We start from the raw sequence: 21,059 nt of genomic DNA on the forward strand, positions 1-21,059 counted from the left end.
GGTGCGCTGGAGAGCTGCTTCCTACTGTTGCTACAGCTCTTGGGTGTGTGCTTCTGGCTCTGCTGCCCCAAGGTTTGATTCCTCCTGCTCTTGCGGTGCTGGGTCTGGGCTGCTCCGAGCCCCGCGCTTGTTCCCAGGGCTGTGGGGCAGAGCTGGGCGGGTGCTGGAGCTCAACCAGCAGGCTGGGTTTGCCCTGACTTGTCTCTGCAATGTCCCTGTACCCAAGGGCTGTTTCTCCCAGCTCTAAAACTCGGGTGGATGTGGGCAGGAGAGGTGAATTCAAGCTCACCAGCTTGCTGATGGGCTCTTTGCTGCTACTGAAAGGAGCTGTGAGCATAGCCATGAGGCTGATGGGCTGGATTGGCCAGGGCTCTGCATTCATGGTCCACGGGTTATTTTCCTGGCAGAGTGGGGAGTAACCGCAGCTCCTGGCAGTATCAGAGCTGGCCGTGCCCAGCCTGTGGCTCCAGGTCCTGCCCACTCTCCTCGCATGGCTGCTGCAGGCCCCCTGCCCAACAGAGGTGCTGGGCCATCCCAAGCCCCCTCTGGGCCCTCTATGGATTTTCCTTGGTGCAGCTCAGCTGGAACTGTGTCTTGCCCCAGCCAGGTGCTGCTGGAAGGTGCAGAGTGGCCCTATGGTGCTGCAGCCAGAGCCTCCCTTGGAGCTGACACCCACCACTGCTTGGGAGAGGCTGCAGCAACCCCCCAGCCCCAGGAGCAAGGCCAGATCCTGTGCACAAGCAGGGAAGGGCACAAACCCGTGGGGACCCGAGTGCTGGGGCTGCGAGCGGGTTCTGAGCAGTGCCAGGTCAGCTTCTGTGGCTTTTCACCTGCTTTCCCTTTCACACCACCCTCGGATGCCGTGAGCGCCGTGTCTGGGGGCGTGCAGCACCCGTCCGGCTCTCACTCACGGTGCCGCAGGGCGCTGCCTTCCCCTGCACTTCCTTTTTGAGGGGGAAAGATCTGGCCGCTTCCATGCAAGACCAGCCTAGCCAAGGGAGGAGGAGGAGAAAAAGCACCTTCAGGGGGGAGAGCTGCCAGGGCCCGGAGGTGCTGCTGCAGCTGAGCCCATCCTCCACAGCATGTGGCAGTGCGGGATGTTGCCCAGACAGGTTTGCAGAGCCTCCACAGCCAGGGCTCAGCCTTTTTCTACTGCCTCCGCCTTTTCCCCTCCACTGCCCAGGCAGCACCTTGCTTTCACCTCTGCATGCAGGGGCCTTGTGTTTGCTCGCCCATGAGCCGCAGCTGCCTCATTGCAAGTGAGTTGAAGTCTGCAGGCGAGCGGGCTGCAGCGAGTGCCTAGAGCTGAGCCCAGCCTGGCGGAACGGGTTTAGCTGTCACCTGGACCTGTTGGTAATTTAATCGCTCGTCTCCCTGGGTGCCACTGGAGTATGCAGGCCGAGGTGTCACGAAGGCTTTGGTGAGAGCCCAGAGGAGAACAAATTTGCAGCTCTCCTGCGTTGCAGGGCCAGGCTGCCTGGGTTGAGCAGGTGATGTGCCCAGGGCTCCAGCAGCCTCCCCTCTGCAGAGCTGACCCCTTCCCAAAAAACACAGATGGCGCCTGCCCTGGAGCTGGAGCGGGCGCAGGCTGCAGGGCACTCTGCCATGGCTGTATGTTCGAAGGGAAATACTTTTCTTTGGCTCAGTGTGGTGTCGCAAGGAAACGGTCACTCACCCTGCGCCCTCTCCCTGCTGGGTTCCTCCAGCCCTCGAATGTCAAGGAGCTCAGGGGCTTTAGGACCTTGGTTCCCATTAGGGTTTGTTTAAAATTGACCACTGTTTTCCGAAGCTGGGGAGTAGATGCAGCAATTGCACAAGCCCTCAGAAACCAGCCACAGGAGAGCAGGGTCTGGGGGTCTCCTACAGCAGCTGCAGCTGCCTGGCTTCAGCCACAAAATGTCTGTGGGGTCTATGCAGGACCCATGTACCTGCCGGCTGAGGATGGGGATGTCCCCAGCCAACGCTGCCTCCTCGAGCAGCAGATCCTGCTCGGAGCATTGCTGGGGCTTTGCTGTAACATAAGCATGTCCTTTCCCCTGCCCTGCCCCTCCAGTCAGAGCGGCTCAGCCCAGGTGCTGCTCACCAGTGCCGGGGGCACTGTGCCCTGGCTGCACCAGCGCCAGAGAGCCGTGGCAGGAACCACCCCTCCGGAGGGGCCATGGGCTGCATATCCCATCCCCTGGAGGTGCTGCCTCGTCCTCCACTTATCCCCCCTTGCGCCTTTGGGGTTGGGGAAACAGGCACAGGGTGGCACAGGACATGTCCCTGAGCAGCTCTGCCATCATGCTCAGCTCCCCCAGACCTTGGCAGCCCCGTGGCCGCCTGCTCCTCTGTCCCTCGTCCTGGCAGGCAGCCAGCAGCTTTCCAAGTGCTCTGAAATGTGCTTTTTTTTTTCCTTCCCCAGACAGCTGATGCCTCTGGGGCCACATTCCCTCCCTGGAGGGGACCCTGCAGAGTCCTGGCAGCCCCCCAGCCCTGACCTGCCACCTGCCTCCTCCCAGACAGGGGGAACAGGGCCGTGGGTTTGCTCCCCTCTGGTTTTGGGCTCTGGGGCTCCATGGAGGAGGTGGCAGCCGTTCCTGGGACAAGGGAATGGCCACTGGCGTGGCACACTCCCCTCTCCCTGGTACAGCATGGCCAGGCCAGTGGCCAGCAGCTCCCCAGCCCCACGCCAGGAGCATGGGCAGGACCTGGCAGGCCTTCTGCAAAAGCACCGGAGCGGGGAGCACGTATCCCCTCCCCACAGCTCGCGGGTGATACCGGAGGGCACCTGCTGCTCTGTGCCAGTGCTGTCCCTGCAGGAGGGGACAATCCCTCGCCGCCATGGCTTACCCAGTGCTTTGCCAGCAGCACCTTAAAAAAAGGGCCTCAGATTCATTTTTGCTCCTGGTGAACAACCCTCCCTGCAAACCCAAGAGGCTGCTGGGACGCAGCTGCTGACACCCAGCATCTTCCAGCACGGGGGTGCAGGGCCCCCCCTGCAGCTTCAGTGCCCTTTCAAGGGAGCAGGGGGTAATTTTTTTGGTGGTTTGGGACTTTCTTAGCTCCTTCTGGGAAACTGTGCAATGTGCCAGCCTGCACCTCCCCTCCCACCGTGTCCCCCAGCTCCCTGGGCCACCCCACAGCGACCTGTCTGTAGCGGGTCAGGGCTGCTCCTGCAGGTTTCACCCCTTCCTGGGGAAACTGGAGGATGGAGAAGGGCAAAAAGAGACCAGGGTGTTTAAAAGCCACATGGAAATGTTTCTCCCATCTGCCACCAGCAACCAAGGCAGGACCCCCACTGCAGCACGCTGCTAACCCCCACCCTGCCCTTCACCCCAAACACCCCAAAACCACAGCTCCCAGAGCTCCTGCTCCTTATTTCACAGGCTGCTGGGGTTTCCCTCCCCGCGGTGACTCAGTCTGTCTTTCCCGCAGATGCCTGTGCTGAGTCCCAGCCCAGCCCCTCCATCTCCTCGTCCCCTGGGTTTTGGCCAGCACAGGGCGGTGGAGCCAGGGCTGGCTGTGTCCCTGCAGGGATGCTGGAGGATGGGGGATGCTCCCCACTGGGCTGGCATCTCTGCTCGAAGGCTTTTTTGCAGTAAAACCAGCCTGGCACATATTTGTGCCCTCCCTCAGGGCCGTGCTGCCTGGCTGCTTTGGCTGTGGGTTACGGCTGCTCCTTAACCTCACAGCACCTCCTCCGGCTGGGGAAACTGAGGCACAGCACCACCTTCCCCGCTCTGTGCGTGGCCACCCCTCCTTGGCCTGTGGCCATGTCCCACCATGGGGGTCCCTGGGCATAGGGGGTGGGCAGCCCCAAAATATGGGTGCAAAGCAGGAGCTGGGAAACCCAAGCGGGGTTCGCCCCAGCCCCTTCCCCACAGCAGATGGGGAGCAGAGGGACTAGGGTCACATCCCTGGGGAAAACCCCCAGCGGCTGTGGGGCGCAAACACTGGGACTTGGGGGTGCACTGGAGCCCTGGTGTCCTGCCCCTGCAGCAGGGAGTGGGTTGGAGGGTCAGACCTGCCCAGGCCCTGTGGGAACTGCCCAAATTCCCCCAGCTGTGCTGGGGTGAGGAAGGAAGCTGGGAGACCCACTGGTGTGCGAGCCAGCACAGCCGTATGCCCGCGTGCGCCTTGGACATGTGCATGTCCCCTGCGTCCCTCCTGTCCCTTCCCAGCAGCAGAACCAGTGCCAGGAGAGTCAAACCTCTGGGTTTCTGCCTGGCAGGAAATTCCAGGTTTTTGCAAGAATTTTCATTTGAAACAGATCCAAGGCTCCAAATCCTCCTGCTTCCAGGAGAGGCAAGCTGGGGCCTCCTTGTGCCGCGGAAATAGCACAAGAAAAAAAGGTTTTATTTTATTTTTTTCCCTTCCAAACTGGAGCAGCAGAGCAGGGGAGGGGGAAGCCCACCAGTGGCCGCCTTCCCACTGCTCCTGCCCGCGGCAGGGCTGACCCACATCCCATGGGGAATGGGGCAGCTGTGCACGGCTTTCGGGGCAGGCTGTGCTGCCCACCAGAGGGGCAGCAGGCAGGCAGGGTGGCTGCGATGGCCTCCAGTCCGACTCAGGCTCCCTCTGCTCTTCACACCAACAATAGATGCCTTCTGTCACGGCCCCACTCACTTTCCTGTTTTTCCTTGGCCGGTCTCGGTGTGTGGGGCTCTGCCGACCCGCAGGTCGCACCAAAGCGCACAGGGACAGGTGATGCCGTGGGGGCACATCCACCCCAGGAGTGTTCTGCTGCTTGTGGATGCCAGCAAAAAAATGGGGCATGGCGGGGTTGCTGCCGCTGGCCTCAGCTTTGCAACCCCCGGGATGCTGGATGTGATCATCAGGAGGAGGAAGGAGGGCTGGGGAGGGCTCAGCACCCACCGAGCAGGCGAGTGGCATCAAATTCATTAAAATTCATGTTCCCCTGAAAAAAAATCAGATGCCCTGCACTGTGAGCTCAGGCTGTAAGCTGTCAAAGCCTGCTCTCGCCAGGCGCTGCTGTGGCTCCTTCCACTGCCCATGGATTTGCAGGGGGCACATGTGCCCCCGTAGCCAGAGCTGGCTGAGGCGGGGACCAGCTGCAGCCCCAGATTTGCAAGGGCTGCAGCACAGGACCCCCCGCTTTGGACCCCGGAACACACGCGCGCAGGGTAGGCCCGGAGGAAAGCAGCTGGGGTTGAGGTCCCTGCATCCACCAAGCTGTGTGGGAGAGGGGGAGAGCTCTGGTAGGGAAACATGGGCGACACACTGGGAGAAACGCCTGTGCAGGCAAAAAAACAACATGTGGGATGGCGCTGGCATGCTCATGTGTGCGTGTGCACATGTATGTATATGCATGTGTGCATGTGCAAGCCGGCCCTCAGGCGACTGCACGGCTCCACAGTGATGCACCTGGAGAGGCCACACCTGCGTGCGTGTGTGTGCACACATGTGCCGGCTGCACACGCATGTGCGTGCAAACACCACGTGGGGCGACGCTCTGCGGCCTCCTGCTTTGCCCTCACACACACATGCATGTGCTTTGGTGCACGCCCAGCTGCCGTGCCGCGTCTGGCCCCATGCAGGTGCCCGTCCACAGGGTGCTGGCGGCCGATGCTGTAGGGGGGAGTGCAGGGAAGGGGAGTGCAGGGAAGGGGAATGTGTCCCAGTGCTCTGCACTGGCTGGAGCCCCCCAGCCAAACGGCACTGGGCGCTCACACTCTGCTCCCGGCAGCCTGAGACCCAATGCTCTCTCTACCTGGCTGCAAGCCTCACCCATGGCCCCGCAGCTGGAGGAAGCCGTCCCTCGCACATCACTGCCTCCTGCCACCCCCGGCCCCGGTTTGAAAGGTGCCAGCATCACCCCAACACCTCCTGGGCCTTTCACAGGTGGGATACAGTGTGGGAGGTGGCGCACAGAGAGTGTGCAGTGAGCGTGGTGCAAGCGTGCAGAGAGGCCAGGAGGGCGCAGGGAGCGGGCAATGAGTGTGGAACAGGTGCACTGAGCACGGAGGGAGTGTGCAGTGAGCGTGCAGACATGCAGTGAGCATGCAGAGTATGCAACGAGCACAGACAGAGCATGTACCAGGCATGCGGTGAACACGCAGGGGTCATTGCAAAGGCCACAAGGCAAGCACAGAGCGGGCAGCGAGGTGAGCATGCACCAGACACACAGAGGATGCAGCAACCACGTGTGGAACATGTAGATGACATGACACGCAACCAACACTCAGAGCAGGCATTGCACATGCAGCAAGCACACAGAACAAATGCAGCAAGCCAGCAAGTGCGGCTGTGAGCGCTCCAGTACCCCACGTGACAACAGGGACCCCTGCGGGCTGGGTGAGCTCCCAGGTGTCCCCACCGTGCCAGGCACCCCTGGGTGTGTCCCCCCGGGGCTGTGGGTGCTGGCGCTGCCGCCCTGTCATTACCGGCTTGGTGACCTACATGGCAGCGTGTGCAATTTCGGAGGCATGTGGCTTCTCTGTTAGAGCCACCCAATGGGTGCCACTGGCCCACACCCCCCATGGCGCTGCCCCTGTCCACTGTCCCCTGTCCCTCCTCTAACCCTGGGAGTCAAAACCCTGCAAATCCCCCCCGTCCCACCAGCCTGGGCTAGTCGGGGATCCCTTGTTAGCAGCGCTAGTAAAGAAAGGTCTGGGGTACCCGGTTTTCCCTGGCTGCTCTGCTTGCAAGTGGGATGTGGGAGCAGCTGCCAAGGACTGGCGAAATCAGGAATTTTGATGGATTTGGAGGGGCCTGGGGGGGCGGTGGGTGCAGCCAGGACCACACTGGAGTGGCCCCATGCCAGGATGGCACCGGTGGCTTTGGGGGAGGTTTGCAAATCCTGCAGCGAAACGCCCCCAAACAGCATGGGGGGGACAAAGAGAAGCTGGTGGGGGGGCAGAGCGTGACGGCAGGGCTGGGGGGGGCTGCATTGCCTGGGGGGGGCTGATGTGGGGCGCCGATGCGGGGTGCCCCGGGGGAGGTGGCTGCAGCAAAACGGGGGGCCCGCTGGGTGCATAGTGGTGGCGGTGGGGCGAGCAGCCAATGCGCAGCGCGGCCAGTGAAGTCATGCACCGCGGTACGGCAGCCATTGGCCCTGGTGCTGCCGCTCGGCGCAATGAGCCCGTCTGTTCTCAGCCCAGGCTGGCGTCACGCAAGGCGGGGGGGTGACACCCACACAGTGACAGCCTCCCACAGTGCCACTGAGCCCGGGGTGAGGGTCCCGCTCCTAAGAACCCCCCCACAGCCGTTGCCTGCATCCAGCAGGCCCTTGGCAGCCTGCAGGGATGGAGGGACGTGACCCCGTGCCCTGCTCCCCCCCTCGGCGCAGGCCTGGCTGCGGTGCTGAGCACAGCCCTGCTCGTGGTGTGTGTGGGCTGGGGGGGGTGTCAGCCCCCACCTCCCAGCCCTGAGCCTCGGAGCTGCACAAAATGAACACGGAGCTGGAGTGTCCCTGTCCCCGGGTGCAGGGCGGGTGGGGGGATGGAAAGGGGTGCCCCTGTCCCTGGGTGCAGTATGGGGTGTCCAGGGGGTGCCCCTGTGGCCAAGTGTGCGGTGGGGGGTGGTTGGGGTGCCTGGTGCAGCGCGGGGGGGGTGTTGGGGGGTTCCCTCTGTTTCTGGGTGCGGGGGGGTGGGGGCTGCCCGTGTCTCTGGGTTCAGTGCGGGGGGAGGGACACACGACACTGGGGGTGTCCCCGCCTCTGGGGGCAGGGCGAGGGGGCGGCCGGGGGGGTCCCTGTCCCTGCCTGCAGCACGGGGGCTGCCCGAGGGGGGTGTGTGTTTGTGTCCCCGGCGGGGGTCCGGGTGACCCGGGCGCAGCGCGGGGGGTGCCGGGGGCGGTGGCGGCCGGCGGGGGCGGGGCGGGACGGGCGCTATAAAGCTGTCGGGGGCGGCAGGGGCGGGTCCCCTCCCGGCGGCGGAGCGGAGCGGAGCGGAGCGGAGCGGAGCGGAGCGGGCGGCGGCGGCTTTGCGGGGCCGGGCCGGGCCACGCCACAGCCCTCTGACTCCCCCATCCTTTCCCCGCAGGTCTCGGTCACCCTCCCTCCCTCCCCCTCCCTGTTTGTTTTTTTTTTTTTCGGTCCCCCCCTCCATTTCTCCCAGCAACGCCGTCCCCTCCACCCCCCACCCCACCCCCCGCAGCAAGATGGTGCAGAAGAAAGCAGAGATACCAGGTTTCCACTGCTCCTTCAAGGTAAGGGGCTGCTCCCCTGCCCGGGGATGTTCGGGGGGGCTCCGGTGCGGGCAGGGCAGGTGCGGGCCCGCGGCGGCCCGATCCTGCGCTCTGCATCGCTTTGCGCCGCATACCCTGCCTGGGGCGGGGACGGACCTAGCGTGCATCTTGGTGCGAGGGCCAGATCCTGTCAGCACAGCACACACGCTCTCCGGCCCGGGGCTGCGCCCGCACCCAGGGGTGCTCGGGGTACCGCCAGCCCCGTGCCCCATCACACCGCACCTGTCCCGGTTGCTGTCACGGTTGGGGTGTGCGGGAGGGTGCCGGACCCTGCGGGGTCCCGCTCCCCTGAGCGCTCGCTCCTGTCCCGGCGTGAGGCCGAGCGGCTTCGTGGGATCTTTGTTTAGTTTGGCTCCCGGCGTTCCGAGGGATGCTGGGAGATCACCCGAAACCTGCCCGGCTTATTTTAGCTGATACTTAATCCTGCTTTTAAGGCTTTTGGCTGGGGTTTGGCTCCTTCCCCAGCAACTCTCCCCCCCCGGGTGGCTGGGGCCGGGGACAAGGGGGGGGGACCTCGGATGTGCTGATGGAGCCGGTGCAGTGTCTGCTCTGCACCTCCCATCCCCCAAACCTTTTGTGCGTCGGTGCCGTGGCAGCTGGCAGGCCCCCTGTGCCCCCCCCCCCAGTGGCCCCTGTGCGCTCCCCATGTGCCCCCCGGGAGGCCTCATCCTGCCTGCGGTGCAGGGACTCCTGTCCCGGGGGGTGGCTGTTCTGACACAGGGGCCATGGCCTGCAGCTGGGGGGGTGGCTGGCAGCCAAAGAGCAGTGCTGCACTCTGCAAATTAGATTATTTTTTTGGGGGGGGAGGAGGTGGCAAAACATTTGGCAGGAGCAATTCAGTCCCAGGGATCTGGGGTGGTGCTTGGTGGGGGGTGCTCCTGGCCTGACACCCACCTGCACCATGATGGGGACCACCCCCCCCCGGCCCCTGAGAGCTGCCCTGGTGTTTTCTGGCTGTTTCTGGCAGCGGTGGCCAGGATTCACTGTTCCTGCGATGCACTGGGGCTGGCAGCTGGCCCAGGCATTGGGGCGGGTTTGGGAACGCTGCCAGGAGCCACCACCTCCACCCAAACAGATTTTGTAACCTTGGAGAGGATGGGGCCCTTTCACTGCCCCAGCCGGGTGCCCCCAGTGCTACCCCATCCCACAGTGGGGCAGTCGGGGGGCAGAGGGTCCCCATGTCCCTCTTGGGGTGCTGGGACTGGAGCCAGTGGGGTTTGTGGTGGGGGAGGCAGCAGTTCCCATGCCTTTTGCTAATCCAGGGTGCAGGGAGGGTTTGGGGTGGGGCCTGATCCTGCCAGGTTGCAGGTGTCTCACAGCCCAGCAGGAACCAATGTTCACCGGAGCAGGCTCTGTCCCACTGTGACCTTGCGGGGAGCTGGGAGGATGCGGTGTGGTGGCTCTGGAGCCCATCCTGCCCTGTGGCTTTTTTCCCTCCCCCTTCACTGTAGTTCAGGTCTGGGTAGAGATTTGGGGTTGGGTTGGTGTGGGTGGCCCCAGCCACTCACATCCCCCATGTGCTGGCCTGGGGCTGCTGGTGTGGAGGCATGACCCCACAGTACCATCCCCATCACATGTGGTCAAACCCTTCCTCTTCCTCCTCCCGTGGCTCTGCATGGGGCTCTGCCATATCCCTCTGGCAGCAGCACCCGTGGGGTGGGTGAGCAGGCCAGGAGTGTGCCCGGGCACGTGTGCCCGTACCGGGCAGCCGGTGGCAGCTGATCAGTGGCTGCCATCTCATTCCAGTTCTTGGCCCCTGCAGGGACAAAACCCCTTTGACCTGGAGTTCGACCAGTCCAACCACCTGGAGCCCGTCTTCAACTTCGAGTGCCCGCCCCATCCCAGTGAGCTGGGGGTGCTGCAGGTGCCCTCCTGCGGGGCTGCATCCTGGGGGGCTCCTCCCATCCTCACCCCTGGTTTGTTGGCCCTTTGTGTTACTCTAAAGGCTTTGGGGGGCTGCACTGGGGGTGGTGACGCTGGGGGAGCATGGGGTGGATAGGGTGGCTTATGCCAGTGGCTTTGCTCCGGTGCAGACATGCCCTCAAGTCAACCCATTGATATCCCCAATGCCAAGAAAAGGAACAAGAAGAAGAAGCGCTGCAGAGCCACCAACAGCTTCTCTGGCAGGTTCGAAGGTGAGCAGGGCTTCCTGGGGATCCCAGGGGTCCCCCCTGGCCTGGGGCAGGGCTGAGGGCCCTCCTGGCATCCCCAGGCTTGGGGACAACCCAGGGAGAAGGGACAGCTGTGGTATCCCATGCTGTGGCGGAGCCAGTGGCTCAAGTGATCTCTCCCTTGCCAGATGTTTACCAGCTGCAGGAGGAGGTGCTGGGAGAAGGGGCCCATGCCAGAGTCCAGTCCTGCGTCAACCTCATCACCAACAAGGAGTATGCAGTGAAGGTAAAGCTCTGCTGCTTGGGGCTGCAGACCTGGCTCTCTCCCACCCCCTGCCTCAGTTTCCCTTTCTGCCCTCCACATCTCTGCCTCTCCTGACTTCCACAACCATCCAGTGCTGGCACAGGACCATGGTGTTATGGGCAGGAGCACAGCTGGGCTGGGCCATGCAGGTGGCACACTATCCTGTGCCACCACTCAGCTCCAGGGCCTTGGTCAACCCCCTTAGCCATGTTCCTCTCCCTGTGAATTAGGGCAGGTGGGAGATTAGATTGATGCTTGCGACACATCTGGGGACTCAGGGCAAGCAGGGGTGTGTGGTGCTGGCAGGGTGGCCAGCTCCCACTTGCCCTGAGGGAGTCTCCATCCCCCTGCAAGCACATGGGTGCAGGAGGGGGTCAGGACTTAATTGTCCCTATCACTGCAAAGAATTTTCCCTGATGTCTAGCCAAAGTCTCTCCCCACCACTTTTCCCCTAGATGTAACCCAGCCACAGTGTGAGGGGGCTTGGATGGGCCCCATGTCAACATGCAGCAAATGCAAGGGGAACTTGGCTTCCCCCATTGCCCTAGGGGTGCCTTTGGGTGCCCTAGTGGGGAAACTGAGGCAGCGGCGAGCGCTGCATGGCGGCAGGATGCTCTGTGTGCCCCAAAGGGGTGGGGCTGGTGGGAGTACCCTGTTCTCCTCCCCACAGGGCTGTGGGTCAGGACCCCCTGTCTGCCCCATGGCATGTCTGTCAGGCACCCGCCGTGCCAGCGCCTGGCGGGGTGAAGGGCCATTCCCTGCCACCAGGGCTTGGTGGTGTCACATGGACCTCGCTTGGCTGCGGCCCCGGGAGCGGCTTGGCACTGCTGTTGGGAACAGCCTGTTCTGCTGCCTTAACGCCTTCAGGCACCCCTCTGCCTCGCCCCAGGGGTCCCCAGTGCTGCCTGGCCAGGGGTGCAGCAGTTGCCTCCCCCTCCCCCCACCCAACAGTGGTGCCTCTCCCTGAGCCTTCCCCCTTTGCATTTCAGATCATCGAGAAGCGTCTGGGACACATCCGCAGCAGGGTCTTCCGGGAGGTGGAGATGCTGTATCAGTGCCAGGGACACAGGTACCATGGGGCAGCCCCCATCCTGTCCCCCTCTGTAGGCATGGGGAGTAGGCTGAGACCGGGCTGACACTCAGGACACCCATGGGCTGCAGCCAGGCCACCCTCCCGCATGGCACTCCCTCCCCTTGGTCTTGCTGGGAGCATCTCAAGGCAATGTTAAACACTTTGCCATGACAACGGGGGCCGTGGCAGCCAAGTTAGAGCAGTGCTGAGGGGTGAGCCGAGCTGCCACGGCAGTGGTTGCTGTCCTGCCGCGGAAAGCTGCTGAGTGGGGCTGTTTCTGGAGAGGGGCGAGTGAGCCAGGAGGGTCTGTGAGCAATTGGGGAGCAGAACTGGGTGCTGAAAGTCCCTCTCCCCCTGTGGAATGTGGCTGGGGGGCCCCAGCTGTGTGGTTTCAATCACTGGAAACCCAATTTTCCTGTCCTGTATCCCCCTGTGGGGACCTGTGCTGCCTGAGGGTGTGGGGAGGGGGGACCCCAGGAGGTTTCTGGGGGGATGCTGGGCTGATGCTGTTGTCCCTGCAGGAACGTCCTGGAGCTGATTGAGTTCTTTGAGGAGGAAGAGAGGTTTTACCTGGTGTTCGAGAAGATGAGAGGAGGTGAGTGTGGTGCCGGGTTGGGGGAAGCCGGGGCAGTGGGAGCCCCCACGAGCCCCTGCTCTGCTCTCACCTGGCTGCAGGCTCCATCCTGACCCACATCCACCGGAGGCGCCACTTCAATGAGCTGGAGGCCAGCATGGTGGTGCAGGATATCGCCAGCGCCCTGCACTTTTTGCACAACAAAGGTGAGCTCGGGTGCTGACATGCCCTCCCTGGGGGGTGGGTGGGGGGGGTGTGTGTGTGTGCAGCCACCCCACATCCTCCTACCCAGGGGACAGTGCTGGCTGAGGCACACAGGGCCAGGCCCAGCTGCATCACGAGGCTTTTTGTGGGGTAGAGCCTGTTCCTCTGGTTCAGCTGGGATTTGGGGCCAGCAAATCTTGCCCTTCTCCATGATGCGGGTGGTGATTTGGGGCAGGGAGGGAGGGATCCCTGTGCCACCCCCAGACCTTTTACCGCAGAGGTTGGGGAATTTTTGTCCTCATTGTCTCTCTTCTCTCCAGGAATTGCACACAGGGATCTAAAACCAGAAAATATTCTGTGTGAGAGCCTAGACCAGGTGAGTGGGGAGCAGCTGGGGTGGGTGCAGGGGGGTGCTGCTGCAGGTCCCAGTGGGGGATGCTCTGCTGTAGCACAAGGGGTGGTGTGAAGTACGACATGACCAGGCACTAATGATCAGCTGGGGTGTGAAAGCAGGGCTGCAGGTTCCCAGGGGACTGCCAGGGGTGGGGGTGTGTGTCACTAGTTGCTCCTTTCCCTCTCCCAGGTCTCTCCGGTGAAGATCTGCGACTTTGACCTGGGAAGCGGCATCAAACTCAACAGCGATTGCTCCCCCATTTCCACCCCGGAACTGCTCACCCCGGTAAGCATGCAAACCCTGGGGGGTGTGTGTGGGGGGCTGTCTATGGGGGGACCCCCCCGGCTTGCCCTGCAGGCTTTGAGGACAGGGCTGTGTGTGGACACCCCCCTGCTCGTTGCTCCCGTGGCCTATGCTGCGTGTCTTCCCTCCCTGCAGTGGTGGGCAAGATGCAGTTATATAACGTGGGGGGCTGGTGTGCAGCCTGGGCAGCCGAGAGCCGTAGCAACAGCCAGCCCTGGCAGAGGTGGCTGCCCGTGCTCCTGGGGGAGAAGTGGGTCAGGCGAGAGGCTTGGGGCCGCTGTGGCTCCCTCGGTTGGGGGGGTGAGAGGGGGCCAGGGTCCCCCAGCTGTGAGATCCTGCTTGCGTGCGATGTGGACCCTGCAGAGTGGGCACCCCAAAAGCTTCTGGGGTCCACCCCCATGTGGCATGGAGCTGTCCCACCCTCCAAGGGGGCTGCTCAGCCTGGGCCCCCCCCCCCCCGCACAGAAAGCCCTGCTCCTCTTACCATCAGCAGGGCCCCCCGTGCAGGGTGTTGCCCTGTACCCCGGTGTTTTTGGGGCGCTCATGTGCTGGGGAGGGCGGAGCCTGGCCGATGCAAGGTGCACAACAGCAGAGGTGGTGCCCAAAACACTCCATCCCCCCTTGTTCCTCTGCATTTACCCTCCTCCTGGAGCAGGGGCTGAATTTCTGAGGTGTCCCAAATTTCCCTGTTCTCAGCAATGGGGGCAGAAGGGGTGGCTGCCCCAGTCCCTGCAGGGTTAAAGCCCTGCTGCAGGGTGGTGGTTGGGGTTGTTTTTTTTTGTTTCCCTGTGGTAGCATTAGCTGCTGGGGCTGGTGAGGCCTCTCATTATGGGGTGATTATCTGCTGGCTGCAGCTTTTTTTTTCTCCCCTTGTCACAAGGCCCATGTGGGCTGTGGGTCAATTGTGCTGGAAAAGCCCCAGAGTCCCAGGAGACACAGGGGAACGGGGCCACTGGCTCTTGCCTCTCCTTGCATCAGTGTTAACTCCTCCAGCTCCGCGTCCCGCGCCTGCTCCCATGGCAGTGCCTGTTCCAGAGGCCCTGCCTGCGTTGGGCAGGGGAACAGGCAGAGCAGGCTCCTCACAGTGCTTTGCAGTTGCTCCCAGGCGATGGGATGGGTGCTGCCCCGTTGAGCTGGTTGGGTGGCGGTGGCAGTGATGCTGTGGGGTGTGGGTCTGGCCTCCCCAGTGCTGCCCCATGGGAGTGCCTGGGAGGGGGTTGCACCCTTAGGCTTTTCTTTTTGGGGGTGGCAGCCTCCACATTGGGTGACCCCCAGAGAGGCAGGTCTGTGGCATCCCCTGTGTGGCAGGATGAGGTGGGAAACCCAGCGGGGGGTGATCTGCCCTGCCAGGAGCAAACCTGTGAGCCACCCCTCATTTCAATGGGGTGCAGCCCTGTAGCTCTGGCAGGACCCCCTAGTCCCCTTGGCCAGCGTGGCTCTACCCCATCGGGCCCCCATGCTGGGGCTCACCACTGCCTCTCCCCACAGTGCGGCTCTGCTGAGTACATGGCCCCAGAGGTGGTGGAAGCATTCAACGAGGAGGCGTCCATCTACGACAAACGCTGTGACCTGTGGAGCCTGGGTGTCATCCTGTACATCATGCTGAGCGGGTACCCCCCCTTTGTGGGCCACTGCGGCTCCGACTGCGGCTGGGACTGGGGTGAGGCATGCCACACCTGCCAGGTGCGTGGGGGACCCTGGCATCGCTGAAACCCGCCACCGGTTTGGCAGTGCTGCTCCCAGCTCAGACCGTTTTATTTCTTTCCCCCCACCCCAGAACATGCTCTTCGAGAGCATCCAGGAGGGCAAGTACGAGTTTCCTGACAAGGACTGGGCGCACATCTCCTTCGGAGCCAAAGACCTAATTTCCAAGCTGCTGGTGAGAGACGCTAAGAAGCGGCTCAGCGCGGCCCAGGTCCTGGAGCACCCCTGGGTGCAGGGGGTGAGTGCTGCAGCCCCCCTTCCCAGCCCTCTGCTCCCAAAAGCTGGGGTGGGGGACACCCCCCTGTGGGGTGCCTAGCTCTGACCAGCTGCATTCTGTTGCAGTGTGCCCCAGATAATACCCTGCCGACCCCCATCATCCTGCAGAGGTGAGCGTGGGTGGCCCAGGGAGGGGGGGACACATCCCAGCCCCCCAAATCCTGGCTCCTCTTGCCCAGCAGGCTGCTGTCCACTCTTGCTGCTTTTTGGGGGGCTCTGCCATGGGTTTCTGTCTGGACAGCAGTTGCAGGCATGTGATTTGGGTTCGGGCACCAAAAACATGGCTCGACTGGTCCGATGTAGCACTCACAAGTGGGGACACCCTGATATTTGACCCCCCACATCCCACCCTGAGCCCCTGCCTCCCCCACAGGAACAGCAGTGCCAAAGAGCTCACCTCCTTTGCTGCCGAGGCCATTGCTGTCAACTGCCAGCTGACACGGTGCAATGAAGATGAGGAGGAGGCGGAGGAGGAAGCACAACCCATCATCATCAAAGCTACCTCACGGGCTGTGCAGCTCTCCCCCCCCTCCGAGTCCAAGCTGGCCAAGCGGCGGCAGAAGAGCAGCCTGGCAAAGGCGGTGGCTGCCGGGCAGCACCTGGTGGCCCCGCTGGTCCTGGTGGTCGACCAAGCCTGAGCTGTGCCACTCCAACCTGCTGTACCCTGTGTCCCCCTCCTCTTTCTTTCTTCCCCCCCCCCCCCCCCCCCCGCCCCCGAAAAAAACCCCACTGTTTCTGACTAGTGACAAGATCAGTACTCGTCCCTGTGGCTGGTTTCCAAGGTTTTGCTGATCTTGTAGGTCTGGAGGTGGGAGGGTTTGTTTGATCTGTTTTTTTAAGGTATTAAATCAAGCGTGAGGTTGCTTCACCCAGGGCATACTCAAGGACATCTGACAGACACACAGACTTTTGTTTCCTGACTCTTTGTTTCTCCTCTGACATTTCTCCCCCTCCCTGACACCAAAGGACTCTTTGTATCCACGGCTGCTTTGACGATTTCAGCTCATTTCATACTGTGAACAGAAGATCCTCGGTCGTGTTTTCAACAACAGGAGTTGTGTTTTAACCTTGCCCCTCCCCTCAGAGCTGCAGGTTTTTCTCTGATTTTGGGGCAGATCCCATGAAACACCCCTCCCCGGGGGTCTGGGAGGCACCTCCCAGGCATGGGGAGCCCCTTCGTCCCATGCTCGGGGGCATCCCCAGCTGTGCTTTGGAGGGATGCAGTGGGTGTTGTGCAGTGAACTGCTTGGGCCAGGAGGGATGGTGCCCTGTCCCACTGAGCTGCCCTCTGTCCTTGGCAGCCCACTTCCAGAATAAGCTATTCATCCCCCACTTTTTTTTTTAAATTATTGTTGGTTTTAAGCTGCTAGCTGTGCTTGTCTACAGGGCATGGAGAAATGTCTTCCTTTCTTCCCACGCTCCAGCTGGCAGCTCCCCTGGGGTAAGGTCAGAGCTGGGGGATGTAGAGGTGTCTAGGGCTGTGCTCTTGTGCTGGGTTGGATGTTGAACCCCTGTTTTTGGAGGGGCTGCTCACCAGTGGCTGTGCTCTTGTGGATGCACAAGGTTGGAATGAGGTGTCCAGGGTGGCTGGAGCAGCCAAAAAGTATCCCTCTGGGAATAGCTGGGTGCTGTATGGCAAGAAAAGGACCCATCTTAAGAGTGTTGGGACCTGCTTGCAGGGTGGTGTGACTTGGTGTGGCTTCAGGCTGGCCCCGAGGCTGCTGTGGCAGGAGGGTCTGGGGGTGCAGAGGGTGCCGAGTGCTCCGAGGATGCCAGTGGGCAAGTGGCCAGGCTGGCAGCAGCATGCAAGGGCCATGGCGTGGGGGAGCAGCCTGGGGAGGGCTTGGAATGTGGGGCTGGAGTGTTTGGGGTTGGGGTAGCAGCGCCTGGGCAGTGCAGGGTTTGATGGGTGGCTGGGGAGAGGAGCTGGGCACATGTGTTCCCGCATGTGTGTGCATGCATCTGCCCTTTCCTCAGAGCTTGCTTTGCTTTGGGGAAGGGAGGGAGTGCATGCGGGGGAAGGGCTTGAGATGCTGAATCGGGACGGGGCCCTTGGCTGGTTTTGGCTGCACAGGGCAGGATCTGTCTGGGTGAGTGAGTGGTGCCCATGCTTGGAGCCAGGCTGGTGGCCAGCTCCTCCGAACACCCCCTGCACCAAGCCAGAGCAGTAAACCTCTGCTCCCCACCATGGGCTGTGCCACCGAGCTGCACCCGCTGCATCCCCCCATCCCGCCGGGAGGGAGGCTGCCGCCTTCGTTACTGATCTCCTCTCCCTTCCAACTCAACACTTTGAGCTTTATATTTTGAAAAAGCCTTGGCCCATCATGTGAACAGGTGAAGCCTTTGGGAGCTTGCTTTGAGCTGGGGAAGAGACTTCCCCAGTCTTCAGCTGAAGACAGTCACTGTCTCCAGGGGGGGAAAAAATGAAAAAGTTACCTTTTATTTTAAGACTGCTGATGGCCGTACTATGCAATATATGTTGTTGTTTTTTGTTTCAGGGAGGTGTGTGTGAGTTATCTCAGGAGATGGTGATGTTGAGTGTTGATGGAGTTTGGGGCAGGGACTGTCTTTTCTCACCCTTCCTGGTCTTTCTGCCGAGTGGCATTGGTGGGTTGGGGAGGGCAGCTCCCCCCCAAAAACCGCCTTGCACTTGCAATCTGCCCTCTCCCCCGGGTGCCCCGGTCCCACCATGCAGGGTGGGGAGGAACGGGGTGGTGGTGAGGGGAGACCCCCCCCACGCAGGCACCGGGACACTCCAGAGAGGCCTCCTTTAAAGGAAGAAAAAAAATCCATCTTGATTGTACCTTGTTACTTTTTATAGCTTATTTTATCAGTTGTAGATAATTCCTTGTTGTCTTATATTAAGAAATACTTGAATGATGTACAGTATGCGATGCCTTGAGCTGGTATTGTGAAAGCTATTGTTGATGCTGCATGCCGCAGCCTTTTTTTAAAACAAACAAGAAAATCATGGGAAGGGGATGGCAAGGGGATGTCTCTGAAATATGCTTTTTTTTGTCCCCTGTCCTTTTCTTGGCAAACAAAGTTTCCCCCTTGTCCCACGTGCAAGACCAAACTCTTTATATATATATATATGCATATATATGTATGTGTATATATAGACACACATTCTTCTGATGGCTGGCTCATGGCCCAGGTGACCCGTGCTGTGTGGGAGCTCATCCCTGTGGGCACTGTGCTGCTGCGCGGGCATCCTTGGCTGGGGACGCCTGCAGCCAGCAGCTGCTGCGAGTGTTTACATCGAGGGGGTGGATGTGCTGGCAGCATCTGAGCTCTTTGCTGGTTGCTCAGCCCAGGCTTGGCTTCGTGTTTTGGCTTGAGGGTTTGGTTTGGCTGTGAACCTGGTGCTCCTGGCGTGGCGCTTGGCGGAGGGTCCCATGCCACCAGGATGGCAAGCCCCCAGCAGCTCTGGTGCGTGGCATGTGTGGCAGGGTCTGTGTGTTTAGAGAGGATCCTTAAATGCCTCCAGAGCTGGCAGATTGACTCTGGAACACCTCTAGCCGTGACTTTGCACAAGACATTGGGGAGCCGTGGGTGCCTCGGCAGTGCAGGGCTCGGCACTGCACTGGGCCAGCTGGGGAGAGGCTCATGCCGGGGCCAGATATCCCCTCCCAGTGCCAGCGCCTCTCCCGGGGTGGTTTCCAGACAGATGCTTCCCTCTCGCCAACACCCTTCTTCCTCCTCTTCCTCTTTTAAAGCCTTTCCCCCCCATAGAGCATCTGTCTTGGAAACCAACTTCAAAAATATTTTTTTAAGCTGGAAATTTTAAGCATTTTGGCTGCTTCTCCTTCCCCCCTGCCCTTCCTTCAGCCAACTAACTCGACTTAGAACTGGTTAGAAATGATTACTGTGAAGCTAACTTTTTATCAAAGACAGGAGAAACTTTCTCCACTTTACAATTGTCAAACCAGCTTTGGCAGTCTTCAAGAGTCCTGTTAATGCACTGTTGGTCTGTACAAAGGCAGCCTCTGCTCAGGGGCTGGCTGGAAAAGAAAAATGAAAACAAGACAAAATCCCACAAAACCAAGCACTTTACTGTATGTACCAGGTGAACTGATACAGCTGAATTGAAGTTTTCCTTTATAACAATTGTTGATGCCAGAATTTTGTATTGTTTTGTAAGAATTTAATAAAAATGAATTGAGACCTATGGGCTTGGCATGTGGCTGCGGGCAGGCTGAGCATGGGGCTGCTGCTGGGGGGGTGGTTTGGGCAGGCATGGGGTGGGAAGTGGGCCCCTCAGTGCTCCAGCCAAGGGCTCTTCCTATGGCGTTCCTTCCCAGTCCCCTGTTGCTCCTAAGGGGGCTGGGAGGGTGGCTGGGGCCCAGGCAGGGTGCTGTGTTTGGATGCCAGGGATAGGGGCTGCCAGGGGCTCAGGTCCTGACTCACTTTTCCCAGTGGGGTGGTGTGATCTGCTGGATCCCCAGTTGGAGGGTCACAGTGCAGCACTGGGTGCTCTGCCAGCCACAAATAATGGCATAGAGGCTGCCAGCTGCCCCTCTGAGCCACCCCTGCCCATTTTCTACCCTTTCCTTATCTGTGAGGTTGTGGAGAGGGAAACTGAGGCAAGAGGGAAGCATAGGCTGGGATGCTGGGGTTATGGGGAGCAGCAGGGACTGCAGGCTGGTAGTCAGGGTGCAGGAGAAGGGCTATGGAAGCCTGGCTGTGCTTTATTCTGTGGGCAGGATTCAACCTTGTTGAATTTTAAAAAAATGTATTTTAATTTTTAAGGTATTTTCTGGCCTGATATAAATAAGTTTTTCCAGTCCTGCTGCTGTGTTGGGGGATGGAGCTGTGAGCCTTCTGGATGCCATTGCTGGGGCTGGGGGGGACACTGCTGGGTGCTGCTGTCCCAGCAGACCCCCAGTTTTGAGGACAGGGCTGTGAGTTCTGCTGTGGGGCAGTAGCTGCTGCTCCTTCTCTGCACGCCAGTGAGGGCTGCTTGGGGTGGAGAAAGCCCCATAGCAACTCACTGCTGAGAAGTCTGTGCTTGCTGCTTGAAAAATGATGCAGCTGCTTCCTGTAGCATCTGGCTCTGGACAGGGTGGCTCTGGGAGCCTCCCATCCCCAGCTGCTCCAGCATGGCCCATGGCAGGAGCAGAGCTGAGGTCCCCTGGATGCAGAGGACGAGGAGGAGTGTGTCCCATCCCACCGTGCTGTTCCTGCCTCTCCTGAACAAAACCATTGCTCCCTCCTGTGCCTAGGGGCACCATATCACAGCCCTGGATATTTTATGGGCATCCAGCTCTTGCCTCTCCTTTCCTTCCCTCCCTGTTTATCCTGCTCTCCTTCCCCTCTCCCACATTGTCTCACCTGCCCTTGGGTGCTCAGCTATCTGCTTGTTGTGGTTTAACCCCAGCTGGCAGCTAAGCCCCACACAGCTGGTGGGCTGAGGTAGAGAAACAGAAGAGTAAAAGTGAGAAAAGTGGGTTGAGATAAAGACAGTTTAAGAGGTAAAGCAACAGCACGCGCCAGCAAAGCTGGTGGGGTGGGGTGAGGAGCAGCAAAGGCCTTGGCTCTGTGTGAGCCCTGCTCAGCAGGAACCCAGACATCCCTGGGTTATCAGCACTGTTTCCAGCACAAATCCAGGACACAGCCCCGTACCAGCTACTATGGAGAAAATTGAATCTGTCTCAGTCCAAACCAGCACACTGCTCCAGAAACCCTGCTTCTCCTGCCCTTTGCTCATGGCCTGTCCCACAGACTGAGATGCTGGGCAGATCCCAGGCAGGTGCTGTCAAAGGCAGCTTTGCTGTAAAGGCTGATTTAGGTTTTAATCTCTGTAAAATTTCTTTGTGTGGTCCCTCTTCCCCGCCCCGCTGACTTCACCACCCTTAGAAAGCACCTGGTATTGGAAACCATCTCAGAGCATGCGCGGAGAAGGGCAGTTCTGAAAATAAACCCA

The 21,059-nt window shown here is 60.8% G+C and overlaps 1 protein-coding gene across 3 annotated transcripts; it reads left to right on the top strand.

The window, feature by feature from the left end:
* Window positions 1–8,047: 8,047 nt before the first annotated feature.
* Window positions 8,048–19,304, top strand: MKNK2 (MAPK interacting serine/threonine kinase 2). 3 transcript variants are annotated; one of them, XM_064469267.1, is made up of 13 exons: window positions 8,048–8,152; window positions 9,954–10,107; window positions 10,225–10,326; window positions 10,491–10,588; window positions 11,596–11,675; window positions 12,200–12,273; window positions 12,354–12,458; window positions 12,777–12,832; window positions 13,040–13,135; window positions 14,642–14,836; window positions 14,931–15,095; window positions 15,200–15,243; window positions 15,507–19,304. In XM_064469267.1, exons 1-13 carry the CDS (start codon window positions 8,105–8,107, stop codon window positions 15,769–15,771), a joined length of 1,482 nt encoding a protein of 493 aa, XP_064325337.1. In that variant the 5' UTR covers window positions 8,048–8,104; the 3' UTR covers window positions 15,772–19,304. The 3 variants fall into 3 exon arrangements, with proteins under 3 accessions (XP_064325337.1, XP_064325340.1, XP_064325338.1); XM_064469268.1 differs by having other exon boundaries at window positions 8,049–8,152; window positions 9,954–10,035; XM_064469270.1 differs by lacking the exon at window positions 15,200–15,243 and having other exon boundaries at window positions 15,507–15,713.
* Window positions 19,305–21,059: the final 1,755 nt, after the last annotated feature.

The sequence above is a fragment of the Phalacrocorax carbo genome, chromosome 19 (genome assembly GCF_963921805.1).
Source record: "Phalacrocorax carbo chromosome 19, bPhaCar2.1, whole genome shotgun sequence".
Taxonomy (NCBI): domain Eukaryota; kingdom Metazoa; phylum Chordata; class Aves; order Suliformes; family Phalacrocoracidae; genus Phalacrocorax; species Phalacrocorax carbo.